General features: G+C 31.2%; 1 protein-coding gene across 3 annotated transcripts in view; it reads right to left on the bottom strand.

Moving 5' to 3' along the window:
• The window catches only part of LOC142326625 (protein phosphatase 1 regulatory subunit 14B), a 632,498-nt gene that overhangs the window by 33,579 nt on the left and 574,067 nt on the right, over nucleotides 1–24,852 (bottom strand). For all 3 annotated transcript variants that reach the window (XM_075369219.1, XM_075369220.1, XM_075369221.1), the window contains exon 3: nucleotides 8,924–9,016. In XM_075369219.1, coding sequence (XP_075225334.1) covers nucleotides 8,924–9,016 — 93 coding nt within the window. The remainder of the gene's footprint in view (nucleotides 1–8,923; nucleotides 9,017–24,852) is intronic.

Here is a 24,852-nt window from a genome sequence, read left to right as displayed (position 1 = left end):
ACTTGAACGCTGGAACTCTCGGGTTCTGATTTGGGAAGACGCGTTCACCAATAGATCAACACGGTAGCTATGCAACTGTCACCTATATTTATGCAATTATATTTATACTAAATACTATTATGTATTTAATTTATACAATTGTATTAATACCAACGGTGCCAAATGATTAATAAATTAAATTATTTAATGTATACAATTTACATAACCAAGGAATTACACCGAGGCTGGAATTATTGTTAAAAAAATTAATAAATAAAAACATAAATTAAATATCTAACTGTTTTTGTGTAACTAAACATAATAGTTTGGCTTACAAGAAAGCGCGTAATTTTTAATAGATTATCCAATCGTTTAAAAAATTCTTTTCGTCGATTTGTTTTATAAAATTCAATTAAAAGATTTTATTTTACAGAAACAATACTCTTCTGTCGATTATTTTTAAAATAGTACTAAATTAAAAAATGTAAAAACCCCGTTTTTTTGTATACGCTTATTATTTGCTGAAATAATTTTTATTAGCGTTTTCTTTTCGTTATTTATTTTACAGTCTTTTTTACGATTAGTATTTTATGTATTTGCTTTAATATTATTTCAGGTGTCACTGTTTTATATAATTATTATGGAATTTAACCGCAACTAATTTTTTAATTAATTGCATATTCTATAATTTGACTCCGCTCGACGAAAATTTTAATATAGTTTATCACGATCCTTGTAGATGCCGGGCGGTTTTGTTTTTTAACCGTACGATATCATATCTACCCCTGTATATTACATAAAGTGGATTCCAGATAATCGGACCGCTTCAGTACGGGACCTACGGCCCTATTAAACGGGTGCCAATATTAAGCGATATTAACGAAAAATGAGGAAATATACACAAATACAGTGCAGCACAATATAGTGTTAACTATTAAACACGATTTAACGTTTTATTATTCGAAATTTTATTTTTAATACGGTATTAAAGTAAATAAAGTGTACGTATTAAAGTAATACGGTATTAAAGTTTTTGCAGTCTTACGTCATTAATAAAGTAAAGTAGGTAAAGTCGATAGATGGGTGGAATATATTGAAGAGTTATACGGAGGAAATGAATTAGAAAATGGTGTTATAGAGGAAGAAGAGAAAGTTGAAGAGGATGAAATGGGAGAAACAATACTGAGATCTGAATTTAAGATAGCATTAAAAGATTTAAATGGCAGAAAGGCTCCTGGAATAGACGGAATACCTGTAGAATTACTGCGCAGTGCAAGTGAGGAAGCGATTGATAGATTATACAAACTGGTGTGTAATATTTATGAAAATGGGGAATTTCCATCAGACTTCAAAACAAGTGTTATAGTTATGATACCAAAGAAAGCAGGGGCAGATAAATGTGAAGAATATAGAACAATTAGTTTAACTAGTCATGCATCAAAAATCTTAACTAGAATTTTATACAGAAGAATTGAGAGGAGAGTGGAAGAAGTGTTAGGAGAAGACCAATTTGGTTTCAGGAAAAGTATAGGGACAAGGGAAGCAATTTTAGGCCTCAGATTAATAGTAGAAGGAAGATTAAAGAAAAACAAACCGACATACTTGGCGTTTATAGACCTAGAAAAGGCTTTTGATAACGTAGACTGGAATAAAATGTTCAGCATTTTAAAAAAATTAGGGTTCAAATACAGGGATAGAAGAACAATTGCTAACATGTACAGGAACCAAACAGCAACAATAACAATTGAAGAACATAAGAAAGAAGCCGTAATAAGAAAGGGAGTCCGACAAGGATGTTCCCTATCTCCGTTACTTTTTAATCTTTACATGGAACTAGCAGTTAATGATGTTAAAGAACAATTTAGATTCGGAGTAACAGTACAAGGTGAAAAGATAAAGATGCTACGATTTGCTGATGATATAGTAATTCTAGCCGAGAGTAAAAAGGATTTAGAAGAAACAATGAACGGCATAGATGAAGTCCTACGCAAGAACTATCGCGTGAAAATAAACAAGAACAAAACAAAAGTAATGAAATGTAGTAGAAATAACAAAGATGGACCGCTGAATGTGAAAATAGGAGGAGAAAAGATTATGGAGGTAGAAGAATTTTGTTATTTGGGAAGTAGAATTACTAAAGATGGACGAAGCAGGAGCGATATAAAATGCCGAATAGCACAAGCTAAACGAGCCTTCAGTAAGAAATATAATGTGTTTACATCAAAAATTAATTTAAATCTCAGGAAAAGATTTTTGAAAGTGTATGTTTGGAGTGTCGCTTTATATGGAAGTGAAACTTGGACGATCGGAGTATCTGAGAAGAAAAGATTAGAAGCTTTTGAAATGCGGTGCTATAGGAGAATGTTAAAAATCAGACGGGTGGATAAAGTGACAAATGAAGAGGTATTGCGGCAAATAGATGAAGAAAGAAGCATTTGGAAAAATATAGTTAAAAGAAGAGACAGACTTATAGGCCACATACTAAGGCATCCTGGAATAGTCGCTTTAATATTGGAAGGACAGGTAGAAGGGAAAAATTGTGTAGGCAGGCCACGTTTGGAGTATGTAAAACAAATTGTTGGGGATGTAGGATGTAGAGGGTATACTGAAATGAAACGACTAGCACTAGGTAGGGAATCTTGGAGAGCTGCATCAAACCAGTCAAATGACTGAAGACAAAAAAAAAAAAAAAATACTTGGGTAAACTAATTTGAAAAAATTATGTTTTGCTTTGTCGTCTCCCTTTCGTTGACGTTCTATAAATTTGGCACAGACTCGCAGTTCTGCTTCCTTTACTAACCTTCTTATAAAAAAATACTGCTGAAATCCGTCCATGAATCTTTTTGAATCTCGTGTAGATACGCGTTTCATTTTGGGTTCGTCTTCGACTTCGTCCGGTTTCGTTAATACTACATATTTTACAGAATTTGTATTTTGAAGTTATCTATCTCGGTATTTTATTATTTCATAAAAAAAGATTTAAATATTCTGGGTTTTTCTTTAAATATTAATTCACGTATCTTCTTTGAATAGTCTGATATAGTAAATTTTTTTATTAATTAATAGTATATTATTTTTTTAAATCGTGAAAAATAATAAAATTAAATATATAATACAGGAAATCATCGGTACAAAAAAAATGAAGTATTTTTCAAAATAGTTATTTAAATTAGAAATTTTCCATAGTATAAAATAAAAATATGACGTTGTATTAACGCGTGAAGCGCGAATAAAGGACTCCTCTAAACAAAGATGTGTTTGGTTGTGACTTGTTCGTTATGAAAACGCGGTAGTAATAATGTTGTAGCCTTCACGGATATTACACGGCGATTGACCGGCATCGGTCTACATACAACGATAAACATAAAAACCGATTCCCAAAATTGTCACTGCGATTTAAATTTATTTTCACAACGGCAGTTTTTCGTGCGTATAAAAAGTAGTATTCCCTTCCCGAAAGGATAACACGATAAAAATCTTCAGGCGAAAAAATAAATTGAAAATTTCTTTCGAACGTAAACTAAAATCTCACGGGAACGTAAGTTTAACTAACCTCAAGCTGTACATTAGAGACCGCTGTAAAATAGTTTCTTTATTTTATAATACAACGTATGTTTACCGAAGTAAAAAGTGTAACAATGATATGTTAAAAAAACGCGCGAATACCGTTTACATAAATTAAAATTTTACAACTAAATGTACTCTTCGATTATTAAACGATTATTATTTTTATTATTATCAAAAAGTATAAATAAATTTATAAAAAAATATATAAATACAAAAACAACGTATAAAATAATTTAATAAACGCACAAAAATCAACGCTTAAAAAGATTAATCTTCACTTTAAATAAAAAAGAGAAGAAAGAGAGATTCAAATATAAATACATAACTATTATATTTTAAAAATTTTCTTGATTTTATCAAACCAACCGGGCTGGTCTAATGGTAAACTCTTCGCAAATCGTTTAACATCTGATTTTCTAAGGCAAAGGTTCTGAGGTTCGAATCATAGTAAAAGTTAATTACTTTTACTAGAATTTGAATACTAGACGGTGGATACCGGTATACTTCGATGGTCGGGGTTAAATTAATTACTCGCCTCAGGAATGGACGGTCTGAGTCTGTGTAAGACTCATTTACATGTCATAAAATGTAATCCTTATCTCATTGGATCATACGTGGGGGTTGTTATTCTTCACTAGTTGAACAGATTTCCATGTAACATTAGGAATACATATATATATATATATATATACACACGAGTATATTTTAATTATCTAAAGGGTCGCTTTACCATCCTATATTATTATTTTCGCTTCCTGTATGCCATTTTAAAGAAATTATTTGTGCTCTTTTATGTTTATTATATCACCTTTACATCGACATTATAACATTTGCAAATGACACATTAGATGTTTTTTCTTTTTTGTCTTCAGTGATTTGACTGGTTTGATGCAGCTCTCCAAGATTCCCTATCTAGTGCTAGTCGTTTCATTTCAGTATACCCTCTACATCCTACATCACCAACAATTTGTTTTACATATTCCAAACGTGGCCTGCCTACACAATTTTTCCCTTCTACCTGTCCTTCCGATATTAAAGCGACTATTCCAGGATGCCTTAGTATGTGGCCTATAAGTCCGTCTCTTCTTTTAACTATATTTTTCCAGATGCTTCTTTCTTCATCTATTTGCCGCAATACCTCTTCGTTTGTCACTTTATCCACCCGTCTGATTTTTAACATTCTCCTATAGCACCGCATTTCAAAATCTTCTAATCTTTTCTTCTCAGATACTCCGATCGTCCAAGTTTCACTTCCATATAAAGCGACACTCCAAACATACACTTTCAAAAATCTTTTCCTGACATTTAAATTAATTTTTGATGTAAACAAATTATATTTCTTACTGAAGGCTCGTTTCGCTTGTGCTATTCGGCATTTTATATAGCTCCTGCTTCGTCCATCTTTAGTAATTCTACTTCCCAAATAACAAAATTCTTATACCTCCATAATCTTTTCCCCTCCTATTTTCACATTCATTGGTCCATCTTTGTTATTTCTAATATATTTCATTACTTGAAGCTAAAAGTGTATACGAAAAAGGAAAAATATTGAAGAAGACTTTATGAAAATTAGGTGGCGGTTAATAAAAAACGGTTTAAGTTTAAAGGTAAAAAAGACAATTCAATTAAAATATCTTCCAGAAATGTTGTACAAAATAAAATACCACAATTTCAACTCTAATATAAATATAAATTGTACGTGCCAAACTATAGCGCAAGTAAATACGGTTACGTATTCGGGAGTAATTTTAGATGTGAATCGGTCTTGGAAGGAACATGTAAATAAAATAAAAAAAGTATTCCGATTAAGTAAATATAAATTTTATTTTTTAAAAGATTTTCTACAACAATGTTACCGAAGATGTTGTATCACTTCTTGATAGAATCGAGATTAATGTACGGTATAACTTGTGGGGGAGGAATGTATTATTCTATAAAGCAATTATTGCAACACAAAACATGTAATAGAATGATTTAAAATAAAAATAAATTGACAAATAAAAATAAATTTAGCTAATCTTTTCCACTTTTTAAAAAGTTAGAATATAGTCCTTAAGATATTTATATGTTTTTAGAGTTCTAAAATTTTTTTATAAAAGGTGTATACAGTAACGCATACACACGACGTGTGTGAGAAAAGTAATGAGACTGACCTTTTACTTACCAAAGTTTTTATTTTTTTTCAAACAACAATATTATCCCCTTAAAAGTAGTTACCTTCGGTAGCTATACACCGGCGGAGTCGTTGTTCCCACTCCTGGTAGCAGAGCTGGAAGGCTTTAACTTGTAGGGCTTTACCGGTCGGTCACAGTCTTTTGAATGTTCTCCAGAGTTCCAAAATGACGTCCTTTTATGAAATTTTTCAACTTCAGGAAAAGGAAAAAGTCACAAGGATTCAAATAAGGTGAATAGCGGGGGTTGAGGAACCGTAGGAATGCGTTTTGAGGTCAAAAATTCCGTGATGGAAATGGCCGTGTGACACGAGGCATTGTCATGATGAAGCATCCACTTGTCTGCAATGTCTGGTCTCACGCGAATCACTCTTTTCCTGAGAATTTCAAGGACACCTTTGTAAAACACTTGGTTGACAGTTTGTCCTGGAGGAACAAATTCTTTATGCACGATACCCCTACTGCCAAAAAAGCAAATCAGCACGGTTTTGATCTTTGATTTGCTCATTCGACTTTTTTTCGGTCGAGGAGATGACGGACTGTGACACTCTTCGCTTTGCCGCTTTGTTTTTTAGGATCGTACTCAAATATCCAGGATTCATCACCAGTGATCACACGATTGAAGAATTCTTGGTCATTGTCAATTCTCTGAAGAAGATCAACGCACACGTTTCTTCGATTGTCCTTCTGTTCCATTGTGAGGTTTTTCGGCACCGATTTCGCACAAACCTTTCGCCCGTCCAAATCATCTGTCAAAATTTTATGTACGGTGAAAGCGTTTAAATTTAACCGTTCACTCATCATCCTTATTGTTAAACGACGGTCTGATCTCACAAGAACCTTCACACGCTCAACGTTTTCGTTAGATTTTGAAGTCGAAGGTCTCCCTTAGCGAGGTTGAACTTCAACGTATTCTCGGCCTTCCAAAAATGATTTGTGCCAGCGGAAAACTTGTGCGCTTGCTAATCAATGTTCCCCATACGCCAGTTTCAACTTTTCAAAGGTCACACTCGTGGATTCCCCAAGTTTAACGCAAAACTTGATTGCACAACGTCGCTCTAAATTCCGATGCTCCATTTTCGTAACGCACAACAAAAACACAATTTCACTGATGGCGCTGTCAAAAATAACGCGTTGGCTGAACGGAGTTGAAACAACTCATGCTCTACTGAGCATGTGGAAGGGATGAACAAACCGGCCTAGCACAGATCGGTACACAGCGTTGCCAGATCGCTCGCAGTGTTACAGTCTCATTACTTTTCTCACACACGTCGTACATCAAAAGTAATTTAAGGAGGAATGATAAATTTATGTTACCTTTGCCAAATCTGGAACTGTATAGACTTTTTTATTCATTTGTGGTCCCGAAGGTGTAAAATTTGTTAATAACATAAAAGAATTAAGAAACTTGAGAGAATACAATCCGTTATTTGTACGGTTACTAGAAATCAATGAAATTGAAAAGTTATTATTTTAATCTAATTACTGAAGAAATTGTAAAAAGAAATTCCTATTTTAGAATTACAATATTTATAGTTTGTTATTGTTGTTTAAGTTTCTGACGGTGTATCTCAGAATTTCTGTTTCACTTTATAAACGTTATTGTAATGGTAACCCTGGACACGGATTTGTCTACAGAGGTTATCTAAATTTCCATACACATTTTATATTATATTACAGAAATTGTTTTAATGAATTTTCTTTTTATTATTATTAAAAATAAAATATGTAATTTTGTTATCGTTTGAAATTGTTGTGAAAATAATATATAATAAAATAAATAAAATTTTACAGCGTTTACTTCCATACCCGTAAACTAAATGAAATGGGTTCAAATTATAATTATTATAAACAGGGTTTCTTTTCTATAATTATAATAATTTAAACATATCTACCACAAAAACAATGATTTTATTCACTTTCGACTTACTTTAACCAAAAATATTCTTTCGTGCCTATTCTTGTTTTATTCATTTAAAAAAGGAATTACCGCTTTGGTTATAAGCTTAATTTTTTACAATACAAACGTTACCTAGCAAATGGGAAACTACGAACACAGTTTTTTTTTAACTTAATAAATTTTGATTTAATCAAAGATTATATACTTAAGTTAAATATGAGTATTGCTTTAAAAAATAACTATATAATGTTGTTTTGCAAAAATATCGTTGTATTTTATAACAAGCAGCGATGAAGTACGACCATAATTTTACCTGAAATGATTCAGGTATCGAGGAACCGTCAGGATTTATAAGTATTACTGATAGTATACTTAAGATAACATAGGGAGAACTAATACTATCTACATTAAGATTAAAATTTGCTTTCACCCTCAATAATAAGTTAAAATTATTGTTTTTACGACTGAATAAGGCTGAAGCAGCATGTCCCTGAGTACCCAAAGGCGAGTATCGGGGCTTGCTGTAGCCGGCAGAGGTTTCCCCTCTTCCAACGTAAAAAAAAGGTTTAAAAGTACACCTTTAAAAATAGATATTAATCAAAATGAAAATCTTCTACAAAGGAAACAACATAAAATTCCGTAACTACAGGAATATTTTTATAAGAAACTTACGATAGACAAGACAATTATTTTGAAAACTTCTTATACTAAATTTAAAAAAAATTTCTCTTCGATTCTGATAAAATAGTTTTTTTAACCGTAAGTAATTTTTACAAAACCGATAAAAAAAACCACCTCTTTATCCGTAATCCTTAAAAATGATCACATTTCAATAATAAATTTCTTAAAAATTGTTCATATTTTTATTATTTGATAAAGTTTTAATTTTAAAAATAAAAATTAATCAACAATTTGATAGATTTGTTAATTTTTATTGTTATATGGAATATCTATTTTTTTCCACATTCACAAAATGATATGTGCAGAGGAGAAGGAGAGATCACTTTTTTAAGTATAAAATATTTTATATAATCTATAATGTTTTATAATAATTTTAGGAATATCAATCGGAAGGACTTCAAATAAATATACTGTTACGTTCTTATCAGGATCCAGAAAAAACTTATCAGAAACTAGATAAAAATGTTTATACAAGTACGAACTCACTCCTCCCCCTCTTCAAATAGGAAAAACAGAAATATCTGATCATCTGACTCGCAAATTTTGTTGTTATCTATTATTAATTTTCTTTTAAAGAAAAATGGAACACCACGAATAAAAAACTTAAGTAAAAATATACACATACCTGAAGATGTCTTCTTCTCTGATCGTCGTTGTCCATATCGAGAAGTTCATCGATATCCACTTCGACTTCTCTAGCTTTAGTTGTACTAGACTCCTGTAAACAGTAGAAAAAATAACGTAAGCAAGCACTCAAATTGCATTTATGCATTTTTTTACGTTTATTATTATTATTTATAAAAAAATAAATGGACACAAGAAATAATACGATTAGCATTTGTTTATAAAAGTGTCCATTTAACAGAACGCTTAGAAGGATGAATAGTAAGGAGCTGCACTTACTTTATTACAGTATATCAACATTAAAAGTTTACCGTCGACCGGTTGTCGAGGTGATAATATTTTTATGATGTAAACAATGAAGGACAACTTCAAACCTCATTTATCACTTAACAACTTTGTTGGAAATCGGGTAGAACAATACAGGTTGAGTTGGGTTTTAGTTTAGCTTTAAGCGAGAAAGTTCTACAACTGCTAATATAAAATCATATTAAAGTATAAATAAATAAATATATATATAAAATTGCTGTCACACTATAGCAAATTACCGGTATACCACTTAAAACACGTATGCGTTTTTATAAAAAAACCAAGAAATATTTAAAAAGTTTTCATTTTAAGTAAGCAGTCATTTGGATCTATGAAACAATGAGCTATAGAAACCTTTGGGAGAAACAATACTGAGATCTGAATTTAAGAGAGCATTAAAAGATTTAAATGGCAGAAAGGCTCCTGGAATAGACGGAATACCTGTAGAATTACTGCGCAGTGCATAAAAATGTATCTGTGATTCTGTAAAAATCTACAGCCGTAAATATTTATACCGTGAATTGCAATTAACACGCAAATTACAACCTACACATTCACGATTCGATAGCGATAAAAGGATCGACTCGGCTGAGACTGGTAGGAATTGAACGAGGTGCACTATTTATACACCTGTGCGCAGACGGTGGCGCAGACGTTCGAGACAAATCGGAACTTCTCGCGAAGCCGCAAGAATGACCGATATGGTGGACGTAAGATAGAGAACAATAGAGAGGCATCGACAGCCGCATTACTGGAAAAACATGAAAGCTTTGAAAAATGCCAATTCCGTATATTTAATACCCAGGTAAACTTAAATGGAGTTCCGTATTTAAAGGTTTCTATTTTTTTTTTTGTCTTCAGTCATTTGACTGGTTTGATGCAGCTCTCCAAGATTCCCTATCTAGTGCTACTCGTTTCATTTCAGTATACCCTCTACATCCTACATTCCTAACAATTTGTTTTAAATATTCCAAACGTGGCCTGCCTATACAATTTTTTCCTTCTACCTGTCCTTCCAATATTAAAGCGACTATTCCAGGATGCCTTAGTATGGGGCCTATAAGTCTGTCTCTTCTTTTAACTATATTTTTCCAAATGCTTCTTTCTTCATCTATTTTCCGCAATACCTCTTCATTTGTCACTTTATACACCCATCTGATTTTTAACATTCTCCTATAGCACCGGATTTCAAAAGCTTCTAATCTTTTCTTCTCAGATACTCCGATCGTCCAAGTTTCACTTCCATATAAAGAGACACTCCAAACATATACTTTCAAAAATCTTTTCCTGACATTTAAATTAATTTTTGACGTAAACAAATTATATTTCTTACTGAAGGCTCGTTTCGCTTGTGCTATTCGGCATTTTATATCGATCCTGCTTCGTCCATCTTTAGTAATTCTACTTCCTAAATAACAAAATTCTACCTCCATAATCTTTTCTCCTCCTATTTTCACATTCAGTGGTTCATCTTTGTTATTTCTACTACATTTCATTACTTTTGCTTTCTTCTTGTTTATTTTCATGGGATAGTTCTTGCGTAGGACTTCATCTATGCCGTTCATTGTTTCTTCTAAATCCTTTTTACTCTCGGCTAGAATTACTATATCATCAGCAAATCGTAGCATCTTTATCTTTTCACCTTGTACTGTTACTCCGAATCTAAATTGTTCTTTAACATCATTAACTGCTAGTTCCATGTAAAGATTAAAAAGTAACGGAGATAGCGAACATCCTTGTCGGACTCCCTTTCTTATTAGGGCTTCTTTCTTATGTTCTTCAATTGTTACTGTTGCTGTTTGGTTCCTGTACATGTTAGCAATTGTTCTTCTATCTTTGTATTTGAACTCTAATTTTTTTTAAATGCTGAACATTTTATTCCAGTCTACGTTATCGAATGCCTTTTCTAGGTCTATAAATGACAAGGGAAACTATACAGTTTCAGAAACTATACTGTTTCAACTATTCAGTTGTCCTGAAACTATACAGTTTCAGGACAAGGGAAGCAATTTCCTGAAATACAAGCAATATCCTGAAACCAAATTGGTCTTCTTCTAACACTTCTTCCACTCTCCTCTCAATTCTTCTGTATAAAATTCTAGTTAAGATTTTTGATGCATGACTAGTTAAACTAATTGTTCTGTATTCTTCACATTTATCTGCCCCTGCTTTCTTTGGTATCATGACTATAACTTTTTTGAAGTCTGACGGAAATTCCCGTTTTTCATAAATATTACACTCCAGTTTGTATAATCTATCAATCGCTTCCTCACCTGCACTGCGCAGTAATTCTACAGGTATTCCGTCTATTCCAGGAGCCTTTCTGCCATTTAAATCTTTAATGCTATCTTAAATTCAGATCTCAGTATTGTTTCTCCCATTTCATCCTCCTCAACTTCCTCTTCTTCCTCTATAACACCATTTTCTAATTCATTTCTAAAACTAAATGTTAAGAAAAAGTAACTTTCTCATCTCTTCGTTAAATTTTGAGTTCAAAGTCTGAGCCAAGTCAGATTGCTTTTAATTTGGCTCCGACTTGGAAAATCGAATATTAAAATTACTTTAAAACATTTTTTTTCTATTTGTTCTTATAAAATTCTATAGTTGGCTTTCATAAATAAACTTAATTTTAATTTCTTAAAAAGGCAAAAAGAAATTAAATAAGCTTAAAAAATACAAGATTTATACGACAAAAGTATAAAGATTCTGAATCGTCTAATATTTTAAATTTATTTATAGACTTTCTATATAAAAGATGATTTGATACTTTATCAAAAGTAAAGGAGATGTAAACCCGTATGCCTCACCGATATCTTTCCACGTGTACGAGAAAAATTTTTTGTATCTACCAATAATAATAATAGTACAAAACCCGGTAGAATATTGGTAGGCACGGTTTACTGTACGTATATTGCTACGTCGCAAAAGTGTAGGGAAAGGTAATGTCCAAAGCAATAAAGAGAACAGTCGTAAATCTTACCAACCCCTAAAGATAACCAACGGTGCAAATGTTTCAAATTCTTTACTGAGTAGTCAAAACAATTCTAGGAAAAAAATTAAATCCATCCGTACGATAGACGATAGTAAATAATACAAAGTGAATTTTAAATTTCACTTAATTACTTGGTATAAAGAATACTTTAAAATCTCTCAACGTTCGAAAATAGTAACATTATTTTTATATTTTTAATTTATTTATTTCCATTATTATTTTCTATATTATTCTTTACTGAATAAAAACATTGTAAATAAAAACTAAAGTAAGATTTAATAAACCGAATTATTTAAAAAAAAAAAAAATTTCGGTTCTTCCTAAAATCTAAACTTTTGGAACTCTGTGCTAAACTAAGGACACTAAATACTTCGTAGTTGTTAGTTTGACGCAGATTTTAAAAAGCTAATATTTAAGAAAGAGTTGTCAAATTTTTACTTATTAGGCAGTTTTTTTAGAAGTCGGTTTTATTTAAATTAAAATAAAAATTGACTTTATATTTTTTTAATTTATTCTTTTTTGTATAAAATATAATAAGTCTACAACATTCTCACCTTGAAAACAAATCACATACAAGAAGCGCAATGTGCCGGGCGATTCAAAAAGGTCTTTACAACTTTAAAAGCGTGTAAAAATTTATCGAGATAACTTTCAGATTAAATTGAAATCTCATTTTACAGTAAAACACATCAAGTTTGTCACTTAACATTCACTTTAGTCGGATATAGATTTCATTTGTGATGCGACATGCAATCCACCTGAAGTCGATTTCATTTCAGATTGTATCCAGCAAGTCGGGCGTTACCTCTGCAGCTGCGGCGTTATTCGAAATCTTAGCACATGAACAGCAGGCAAAGGCGGTACATAAATCCGATTTTTAATGAAATCCAACAACAAAAAATCTAGGGAGATCAAATCTTGGGAACGAGATGGCCATGGGATTGGATCTTCACGACCGATCTACCGACCTGGGAATCGAGTATCAAGAAAATCTCGGACTTGTAGGTGGTGCCCCGTCTTGCAGATAATAATGGCATCCGTCTTGACCATCATCGTCTAACTGAGGAATTAGAACATTTTGAAACACGTCAAAAGCATTGACCTTAGGGCTAGCACGAATGTGCTGCAAAGTTCCATGAGAATTCCGCTATCCCATATTCAGCAGAAGCAAACTTAGGCGGAATAAAGAGAACTGGTAGAAAACCTTGGGTTTCAGACGATATATTGCAGCTGATGGATGAACGTAGAAAATATAAGAATGCTAATGATGAAGAAAGTAAAACGAACTATCGGCAATTAAGAAATGCTATAAACAGGAAGTGCAAACTGGCGAAAGAAGAGTGGATTAAAGAGAAGTGTTCAGAAGTGGAAAGAGAAATGAACATTGGTAAAATAGACGGAGCATACAGGAAAGATAAGGAAAATTTTGGGGTACATAAATTAAAATCTAATAATGTGTTAAACAAAGATGGTACACAGATTTATAATATGAAAGGCAAAGTTGATTGGTGGTTGGAATATATTGAAGAGTTATACGGAGGAAATGAATTAGAAAATGGTTTTATAGAGGAAGAAGAGGAAGTTGAGGAGGAGGAAATGGGAGAAACAATACTGAGATCTGAATTTAAGAGAGCATTAAAAGATTTAAATGGCAGAAAGGCTCCTGGAATAGACGGAATACCTGTAGAATTACTGCGCAGTGCAGGTGAGGAAGCGATTGATAGATTATACAAACTGGTGTGTAATATTTATGAAAAAGGGGAATTTCCGTCAGACTTCAAAAAAAGTGTTATAGTTATGATACCAAAGAAAGCAGGGGCAGATAAATGTGAAGAATATAGAACAATTAGTTTAACTAGTCATGCATCAAAAATCTTAACTAGAATTTTATACAGAAGAATTGAGAGGAGAGTGGAAGAAGTGTTAGGAGAAGACCAATTTGGTTTCAGGAAAAGTATAGGGACAAGGGAAGCAATTTTAGGCCTCAGATTAATAGTACAAGGAAGATTAAAGAAAAACAAACCAACATACTTGGCGTTTATAGACCTAGAAAAGGCTTTCGATAACGTAGACTGGAATAAAATGTTCAGCATTTTAAAAAAATTAGGGTTCAAATAAAGAGATAGAAGAACAATTGCTAACATGTACAGGAAGCAAACAGCAACAATAACAATTGAAGAACATAAGAAAGAAGCCCTAATAAGAAAGGGAGTCCGACAAGGATGTTCCCTATCTCCGTTACTTTTTAATCTTTACATGGAACTAGCAGTTAATGATGTTAAAGAACAATTTAGATTCGGAGTAACAGTACAAGGCGAAAAGATAAAGATGCTACGATTTGCTGATGATATAGTAATTCTAGCCGGAGTAAAAAGGATTTAGAAGAAACAATGAACGGCATAGATGAAGTCCTACGCAAGAACTATCGCGTGAAAATAAACAAGAACAAAACAAAAGTAATGAAATGTAGTAGAAATAACAAAGATGGACCGCTGAATGTGAAAATAGGAGGAGAAAAGATTATGGAGGTAGAAGAATTTTGTTATTTGGGAAGTAAAATTACTAAAGATGGACGAAGCAGGAGCGATATAAAATGCCGAATAGCACAAGCTAAACGAGCCTTCAGTAAGAAATATAATTTGTTTACATCAAAAATTAATTTAAATCTCAGGAAAAGATTTTTGAAAGTGTATGTTTGGAGTGTCGCTTTATATGGAAGTGAAACTTGGACAATCGGAATATCTGAGAAGAAAAGATTAGAAGCTTTTGAAATGCGGAGCTATAGGAGAATGTTAAAAATCAGATGGGTGGATAAAGTGACAAATGAAGAGGTATTGCGGCAAATAGATGAAGAAAGAAGCATTTGGAAAAATATAGTTAAAAGAAGAGACAGACTTATAGGCCACATACTAAGGCATCCTGGAATAGTCGCTTTAATATTGGAAGGACAGGTAGAAGGGAAAAATTGTGTAGGCAGGCCACGTTTGGAGTATGTAAAACAAATTGTTGGGGATGTAGGATGTAGAGGGTATACTGAAATGAAACGACTAGCACTGGATAGTCTTGGAGAGCTGCATCAAACCAGTCAAATGACTGAAAACAAAAAAAAAATAAAATAAAAAATAAAAATATTCAGCAGTTTGGGTGTTCATCTTGTCACTTATGCGAAACGTTGACTCATAATTAAAACCAAAACAGAGAGCTAGCACATTCTCTACCAGTATACGTATCCATTTTTAAAAACACTAGTGACAGCGCCGATGGCCGAATTCGGTACTACTGAATTACGTGAGTCAAAACTTGACGTGTTTTATTATGAAATGAAACATCAACCGAATTTTTAAGTTACCAGAATATATTTTTATACGCTTTTAAAGTTAAAAAGTCCTTTTTGGATCATCCGATATATAAATTATAAAATTAATGGAGAGACGACGTAACAAACACTGCTTATAACAGAGCATTAGTTAGTTAAATTTCTCTACAATGCAGGAATACGTATTATTTATTTTATTAAATTATTAACTTAAATTTTTCGATTATTTTGCTTGAATTTTAATGTAAAATTATTTTAAATATCAGAATAACAAGTAAAGAAATTATACTACAAAAATCCAATAATAAGCATTGAAAAAAATTATAACTCTATTTTAGTTTAAAAAAATCTTCCATATAAAATTACTGGAAAAACAATACGACCATCCTTGTTTTGTTTAAAAAAAGAATCCTTGAAATCGATCCTACGTTTGTAAGTTAAATAAAAAGGGGATTTTATAACATTTTTAAGTAAATCGTTACATAACTGTTCAATAAAATTTTATAAAAAAAAAAATAATACAAAACAAACAAGAACGGTGTCGTTTATTTTCTTTAGAAAAAAAAGAAGATTTTTACGCGTTTTTATTTAGATCCCAACCAATACTTATAGGATCTGTACCCTAGTGCAGATCCCGCTAGTTTATATTGTAGTAGCCGAATAATTCTAAGAATGGATGAGGGGTTTACCTTAGGGAAGAATAAACATGTTCCCAAATGGCTCTTTAGGAACTGCAGGAAAGTAATTTGTAGAAGCATGTATTTGTACTGTCCCACGCAAAATCGTTGATTATGTGCTGCTCCTATCCTGGATCAAGATCCACATCCCTTGAGAGATGCTTCCAAGAGTTCACTAAGCACTACTTAAAATAGAGTTGTTTGCCTAATTTCGTTATCAGTGAATTTATCGTTCATTTGTCATTTTCTATCTGCTTTCCTTATTGGCAGTATTTTACGTGACGATATGATCGAAACTGACAAATGTCTAAGGGTTTTGAAATCCGTCAGGCTTTTTTCAATTTTAATATATTTATAAGTCGCTGTATATTTAAAAAAAAAAGTCTTTGGACTCCTAACTACTCGTACATTAATCGCGTTTTAAATATCGTATATATTCTAGCTAATTGTTAACGATTATATTTTACTTTTATTTTTTAATTTCTTTTCTTTAGGTTTCACTTTCTAATACAAAACAAGAGGCATTACTAAACGATTTTACTGAAATAAACTGGAAAACAAAAAGACGTTCAAAAAACTTTACTTAAATAAAATCTACAATTAGAAGACCATTTCGATTGTTAAACAATCATCATCAGTAGACGTCGAGGAAAGGTATAAAAATAATGATTAAATAAATGAAAATAACGCAGAAATAACGATAGATTATAAACAATATATACTAAACACTGCAAAATGAATATTTCTAACAGCGTTTATGGAATAAAATTTAAAACAATACAAAGTTGTTATTTTAAATAGCAGAAAATAACGCAGAAATAACGATAGATTATAAACAATATTTACTAAACACTGCAAAATGAATATTTCTAACAGCGTTTATGGAATAAAATTTAAAACAATACAAAGTTGTTATTTTAGGCAATTACAATCGAAAGCGTAAAAAAAGCTTAAAATTATCTAAACGACTAAAATCTCCAACGCAGATCGCCCATCCCTCATTGCCTAACTCAAGCTCATCATACATTTTTGAAAAGACAAAAATTTATGTCAATATATCAAGAAAGCTGGAGGTAGCATGAATCTTGAACCGTTCAAAGATGGGTTTAAAATCCATACGCATAACCAGAAATTTCTATTTACGACGGTGTTGTAAAGTGTGGAAGATTCTATTTTCAAGAAAGAAGGAGTGGTAAAAATGATTAAAACTGCTGTACGATAATATTAAACAGTTTTTTTTATTACAGTACCGTGTTTTAACTACAGTTATCATTTGATAATGTGACACAAAAATTAATTAACAACAATTAGGGCAGCTATAATAGGTGCAAAGAAAGTAAAAATATGTCGGTTAAAATTGTATTACCATTAAAATTTCAGATAAGTGAAATTTAAGGTAACATTTTTTATTTTTATGTTTAACAAAGTGACAAAATGGGAATTTCGACTAAATATTTACTTTTCATTAATACTGCTAAAAATTAAAATAAATAACATCATTTAAAGTTCTCTAAAAGTAAAGTAAAATTAATAATTAAATGTTTCAGACTAAAGTACTAGTGGCACGGTTACAATTTTCATGCAAATTGGCTATTAGTTGCACCCGGTGTGAAAAGAACTGAGCCAGTTTCTTTTCATTTGAACTCGGCTTTATACTGTATTTTAGAGGCTCACGTAAGAAAAGATTTGCCTTCAAAAACTTAGTAGAAGATAAAAAAAAATAATAGTTTTGTACAATAAAACTCGCTTTTTTCTAAGTTTTTTAATGAGTTTTAATTTTTATTTGAAGAAAAAATCTGATGTGCACACCACGTGACTTCCTTTACGCCTATCAAATTACATAGGGATATTTTTTGTGGCACTTTATTTAAACTTATTTCATTTGAAAGTGAGATACGATCCTCCAATTCTTTAATGAAGAGGAAAGTTACACGATTGCTGAAATATTATTTTTTATTAATATCAAATATTCATACAATTATTAATTCAACAATCTTGCGTGAAATATTGGAACAGAGTAAAAATCTCGTATTATTACACATACCACTAGATCAGTATTATTCGTATCTTCGTGTGTTGCTGATTAACAAAATTTTCAGATTTCTGGTGTGCCGTATAAATAAAAGTTAATAATAATTAAACTATTCTGTTTAGTGAACTCCCCTACACTGATTACAAATGTTAATTTCGACCTTACAGTGTAAAATATTCAGTTTTTATTATTGGATTATTTGGAGAATAATCAAAAATGAAAAATAAACGATTATACAGAAAAAGGAAAGATAACATGAAGAAATATATCTCAAAAAATCGACAAGAAGATGAATATGAAGAGAAAGAAAATGTTAAGAACAAGGGAAAAATAAAACAATTACGAGATGATAAATATAAAGAGGAAGTAAACGTTAAGATCAAGGAAAGTATCAAAAAATTAAGAGAGGATCACGAATATAAGGACAGAGAAAATTTGTAAACTAGAGAAGGTGCACACAAATTAAAGATCAGAAGAACTATACCAAACCAAAGTGAGATTAAATGATTGGCAACAAAAAAACAAAAAAAAAAACGAAATGAAAAACTCCGATTTACAGAGAATATAGTCCGACAATGTCAGTCAGTGGTCGGTTGGTCAATTGGTCAGTTGGTCAATGATACCAAAGAAAAGCAGGGACAGATAAATGTGAAGAATACAGAACAATTAGTTTAACTAGTCATGCATCAAAAATCTTAACTAGAATTCTATACAGAAGAATTGAGAGGAGAGTGGAAGAAGTGTTAGGAGAAGACCAATTTGGTTTCAGGAAAAGTATAGGGACAAGGGGAGCAATTTTAGGCCTCAGATTAATAGTAGAAGGAAGATTAAAGAAAAACAAACCGACATACTTGGCGTTTATAGACATAGAAAAGGCATTCCATAACGTAGACTGGAATAAAATGTTCAGCATTTTAAAAAAATTAGGGTTCAAATACAGAGATAGAAGAACAATTGCTAACATGTGCAGGAACCAAACAGCAACAGTAACAATTGAAGAACATAAGAAAGAAGCCGTAATAAGAAGGGAGTCCTTTCTCCGTTAATTTTTAATCTTTACATGGATCTAGCAGTTAATGATGTTAAAGAACAATTTAGATTCGGAGTAACAGTACAAGGTTAAAAGATAAAGATGCTACGATTTGCTGATGATATAGTAATTCTAGCCGAGAGTAAAAAGGATTTAGAAGAAACAATGAACGGCATAGATGAAGTCCTAAGCAAGAACTATCGCATGAAAATAAACAAGAACAAAACAAAAGTAATGAAATGTAGTAGAAATAACAAAGATGGACCCCTGAATGTGAAAATAGGAGGAGAAAAGATTATGGAGGTAGAAGAATTTTGTTATTTAGGAAGTAGAATTACTAAAGATGGACGAAGCAGGAGCGATATAAAATGTCGAATAGCACAAGCTAAACGAGCCATCAGTAAGAAATATAATTTGTTTACGACAAAAATTAATTTAAATGTCAGGAAAAGATTTTTGAAAGTGTATGTTTGGAGTGTCGCTTTATATGGAAGTGAAACTTGGACGATCGGAGTATCTGAGAAGAAAAGATTAGAAGCTTTTGAAATGTGGAGCTATAGGAGAATGTTAAAAATCAGACGGGTGGATAATGTGACAAATAAAGAGGTATTGCGGCAAATAGATGAAGAAAGAAGCATTTGGAAAAATATAGTTAAAAGAAGAGACAGACTTATAGGCCACATACTAAGGCATCCTGGAATAGTCGCTTTAATATTGGAAGGACAGGTAGAAGGGAAAAATTGTGTAGGCAGGCCACGTTTGGAGTATATAAAACAAATTGTTGGGGATGTAGGATGTAGAGGGTATACTGAAATGAAACGACTAGCACTAGATAGGGAATCTTGGAGAGCTGCATCAAACCAGTCAAATGACTGAAGACAAAAAAAAAAAATAAATAAAAAATAACTTCTGTTTTTTTAATTAATATTATTGAATAATTATTATTTATCGTAAAATTTTTTTACACTCACGGGTTAATTACTAATAAAACAATATATTTAAATTAAAAAAAAAGGAGGGAGTCTGATTCGAACCGATGTGCCTTCCCTTGTAAGATCAAATATTTCATTAATTAAACTTTATTTGTCTATAACTTTGGACCAATGAAAATAAGAACCACTTGATACATAGTTGAAAAGCTTCCAATGAGAGCTTATTACTGCAGTTAAAAAAAAGTCCAAAATCCAAACAAATTTGGATTTTGGACTTTTTTTGGATACTTTTGGTTCAGTCGACTGCAAGGTGCACAACTAGATATTACAAGAGTCATAAATCCAAAATTTCAACCTCCTACGGTTAATCGTTTATGAGTTATGCGAGATACATACACGTTCGTACATACATACAGACGTCACGCCGAAACTAGTCAAAATGGATTCAGTGATGGTCAATATGTATATTTCCGTTGAAATCTGGAAATCGAAATTTTTCGTGATCACAATACTTCCTTTTTTTCGTACAAGGAGGTAAAAATCGATGGGAATTACGTTAAATTAAGCACACAAAGTACTCCGTAGATAGTCTTTTTTCTGGTTAGTGCAACTTAAAAGTTCCGTAAACTTTATTAACAGATAATAAAATTACTTTAGCAGTAGAGTTCGTATAATCTTTACAGATACGGGCAACAATATTGATGCCCATTAGAAGAGGTTTATTTTAAAACAACAAACACAAAGGTATGCGTGTATACGTTTTTTTTTTTAATTTTAGGTACAAAAAATTATTACTTTTTTTTGTATTTAATCTGTCTTAAGTATTGTACATAATTTTTATTAACGAAGAAATGATAAAGTAGTTATAAAGAAAAAAAGATTTTACCGGCCGATGTTTAGAAAAGATTACTTTCATAATACAACACATTGAAAAATCTGTGAAGACAAGTACAAAGTCTGTACTATATTTTAGTTTTTGATAAAGCAGCTCATATTTACCAGGTGTGATAAAGATCATACCTGTTTAACGGGTAAAATCATAAAAGTAAAATCACAAAGGCTACATTTTTATACGACTGCCCAAAAAGTAGTGTAATGTATTGAGGGTGTATGAATATATTATATATGTTTGTTCCACGGCAGCTCAACGACTGAACCGATTTATTTTATGACCCCGCGTTGAAATCCTTGCGTTACCGGGAATGTCATAGGTTGTATAAATAAATATATATGTATATATTTATACACATGTACAAAATATTTATGTTTAAATAAGTTTAACAAATTTGAAAAAAATATTATACTACATACAAATACTATATTCAAAATTGTCATTCGCACGTTCTTCAATTATCCTATATTAAACAGCAATATTTGTCAGCAATGTTTTTTCGACAGTCCTGTTTTTTAATATTTAATATTTATCTTTAGTATACATAATTCCTTCAAGTGGTTTTCTCAAATAAATTTTAGGTAAAAAAAAAAACGCAGAAAATAAAAAGTTTTGTTATAAAAAAATCTTAATATTTTTCCATCTTCGGTTCGTAGATATAACTCTCAGACGATAAACGTTTTCTCTCGTGACGAGCAAGAAAATTATCATTAATCAGTTACGATCTATAACAATTGTGAGTTTGCACTGCTCTTTCCCTCAATTGTTGGCCTACGATCATATAGTTTACGGATTATATTACTTTGGGTTGAAGTACGGCATCCATTCATTCAATTTTAAATTGAAAATATGCCAATATTTTAAATTAATTATTTGCAATATTCACAGTACCCCTTGTTTTTTTACTGATAAAAAAAACTTCACGTACTTACTCTGATGAAGTATTGATGAAAAATTACGACGTTAAAGCTTGTGTTAATAACATTGTTTGAGAATTAATTGTTCTGCAAGAGACAAGCTTTATATAAAATTTATACAATGAAATGGAGGGATTGCATATTTACAGGTAGATTGGTTCATTGTATTTTCTAATTAAAAAAGAAAAAACAACTTCCACTGTATTAACTTCAGTTAACAATCTATTCGCTATTGTTACTTTCTTCATTTCAGTTCACCGTATTATTTTACAAACAAAACTGTAATTGGCAATCCTAATTAGCACGACGAACTTTAAAAAGAAAAAATTATATATAAAATATACAATATTCAAGCTAAATCTTTTTATTTTAAATCAAACTTAATCAAATGTAATTGGTTTTATTAAAAGTAAATTGAATTTTAGTTATGTTTATGCATTTATGTAAAGCAGTTAAGATAAAATGGCCATGTGTTTTCCGCACACGCATATGATTTTTTTCTTGATAAAATTTTACTTAACTAATCGTGCTAGTTGTGTTAGATCTACGGTATACTCGGATCATAAAAACCTAATTTTGTTATTATGTATCATTAAAAAAATATTTTTTTTTTTTTTTTTGTCTTCAGTCATTTGACTGGTTTGATGCAGCTCTCCAAGATTCCCTATCTAGTGCTAGTCGTTTCATTTCAGTATACCCTCTACATCCTACATCTCCAACAATTTGTTTTACATACTCCAAACGTGGCCTGCCTACACAATTTTTCCCTTCTACCTGTCCTTCCAATATTAAAGCGACTATTCCAGGATGCCTTAGTATGTGGCCTATAAGTCTGTCTCTTCTTTTAACTATATTTTTCCAAATGCTTCTTTCTTCATCTATTTGCCGCAATACCTCTTCATTTCTCACTTTATCCACCCATCTGATTTTTAACATTCTCCTATAGCACCGCATTTCAAAAGCTTCTAATCTTTTCTTCTCAGATACTCCGATTGTCCAAGTTTCACTTCCATATAAAGCGACACTCCAAACATACACTTTCAAAAATCTTTTCCTGACATTTAAATTAATAAAAATATTAAAAAAATATTAATTTTATTATTTTTGTACGCGAAAGAAAAATAGCATCAGAAAGAATTTTTAAGAAAATCTAGAATTGAAGCAGTAAATTGTAATAAAATCAAAAACAATCTGACAACGAATTTATAATAATTTCCTAGAATCGGTTATTTATCTTTATATAGTGGAAAAATAATTATAACGTGAAAAATCTAAGTAAGATTTATTTTTTGGGACCGAGGATAATTTATGATGACATTTTATTGTAAAATGATCATGATATGTTTAAATAAACCAAAAAAAGTTTTTTAAAGTTCAAAAAATCTGTATTTTTTATTTTTTTTCTGTTCCCCCACCTCTTCCAAAATCACCTTTCAAGAATTTTTTTTTTGATTTTTCTACGTTTAATATGTTAAATGGAAGAAACAAAATAATTCTACTAAAAAAATGTACAACCAATAAAAAGCTACCTAAAATTTCGTTTACGTTGATGGGGAGGTGAATTACGAAGAAAGTTTACTGTAATATTATTACTAAAGGTTTTTTATTATTATTGACTTTTAATATTATTAAAAGTTCGAAAAATTTTAAGAAAATTGACAACCTAAAAACTCCCCCACCTCTGGAAATACTCACCCAAATATTTTACTAACAAACTGTCCCATATACGCGAGTACGATATTTTATCAAAATCAGTTTATCCAGTCGAATCTTATTATGCTTCAGACACTCCAACACATCTACGTATATACGTAGGTACGAACATATCCCACGTTTTTTAAGGTTCCCAGGTCATGAAACATGGAGAAATACAACAAAAAAAAACCGTACCCCATTTTTTGACTGTTTATATACTTAGACGTACATCTTGAAGCATATCTCAAAAACTTTGATGCCACTAAAGTATAAAATTTGAGGAAGACACCGCATGACTTCCTTGTACGCCTATTAAATTACATATACACATTTTTTACTGCACTTCATTTAAATGTATTACAGTTGAAAGTGAGATACGATCCTCCAGTTCTTTAGTAAAGTGGACAGTTATACAATTATTAATTCAACATTCTTACATGAAATACTGGAATAGAGTCCCTTTATTACTCGTATTACTAGATAAGTATCTTCGTGAGTTGCTGATTAACAAAAGTTTCAAATTTCTGGTCTGCCGTAATAATACAAGTTAATAATAATTAAACTAATCCGTTTAGTGAACTCGTGTATACCGATTACAAATATTAATTTCAACATTACGGTGTAAAATAATCAGTTTTTATTATTGTATTATTTGGTGAATAATCAAAAATGAAAAAGAAACATACAGGAAAAATAAAAATAACATGAAGAAATATATCTATAAAAAACACGACAAGAACATGAATATGAAGAGGTAGAAAATAAGAACAAGGGAAGAACAAAAAAATTAAGAGAAGATGAAAAATATAAAGAGGAAAAAATATTAAAACCAAAGAAAGAATAAAAAGATTAAGAGAGAACGATGAATATAAAGAGAGAAAAATCTGAAAACTAAAAAACGTATACACAAATTAATCAGAATTAAATCAAACCAAAGAGCGATTAAATGATTGGCAACAAAAAACAAATAAACGAAGTGATGATCAACTCCGATTTAGGGAGAATATTGTCCGACAACATCAAAGTAACGAATTAAAAGATATGATTTTTTTGCAATTTATGAAATATCGGGCATGTATGCCTCAGTGTATATGTTATCGTGTCTATTTCTCAGTTACCTGTAGTTAACTTTAATGTAGAT

Source organism: Lycorma delicatula, chromosome 6, assembly GCF_047948215.1.
Source record: "Lycorma delicatula isolate Av1 chromosome 6, ASM4794821v1, whole genome shotgun sequence".
NCBI lineage: Eukaryota > Metazoa > Arthropoda > Insecta > Hemiptera > Fulgoridae > Lycorma > Lycorma delicatula.
The sequence above is the reverse complement of the archived record's forward strand: the minus strand, read 5'-3'. Positions and strand labels throughout refer to the sequence as shown.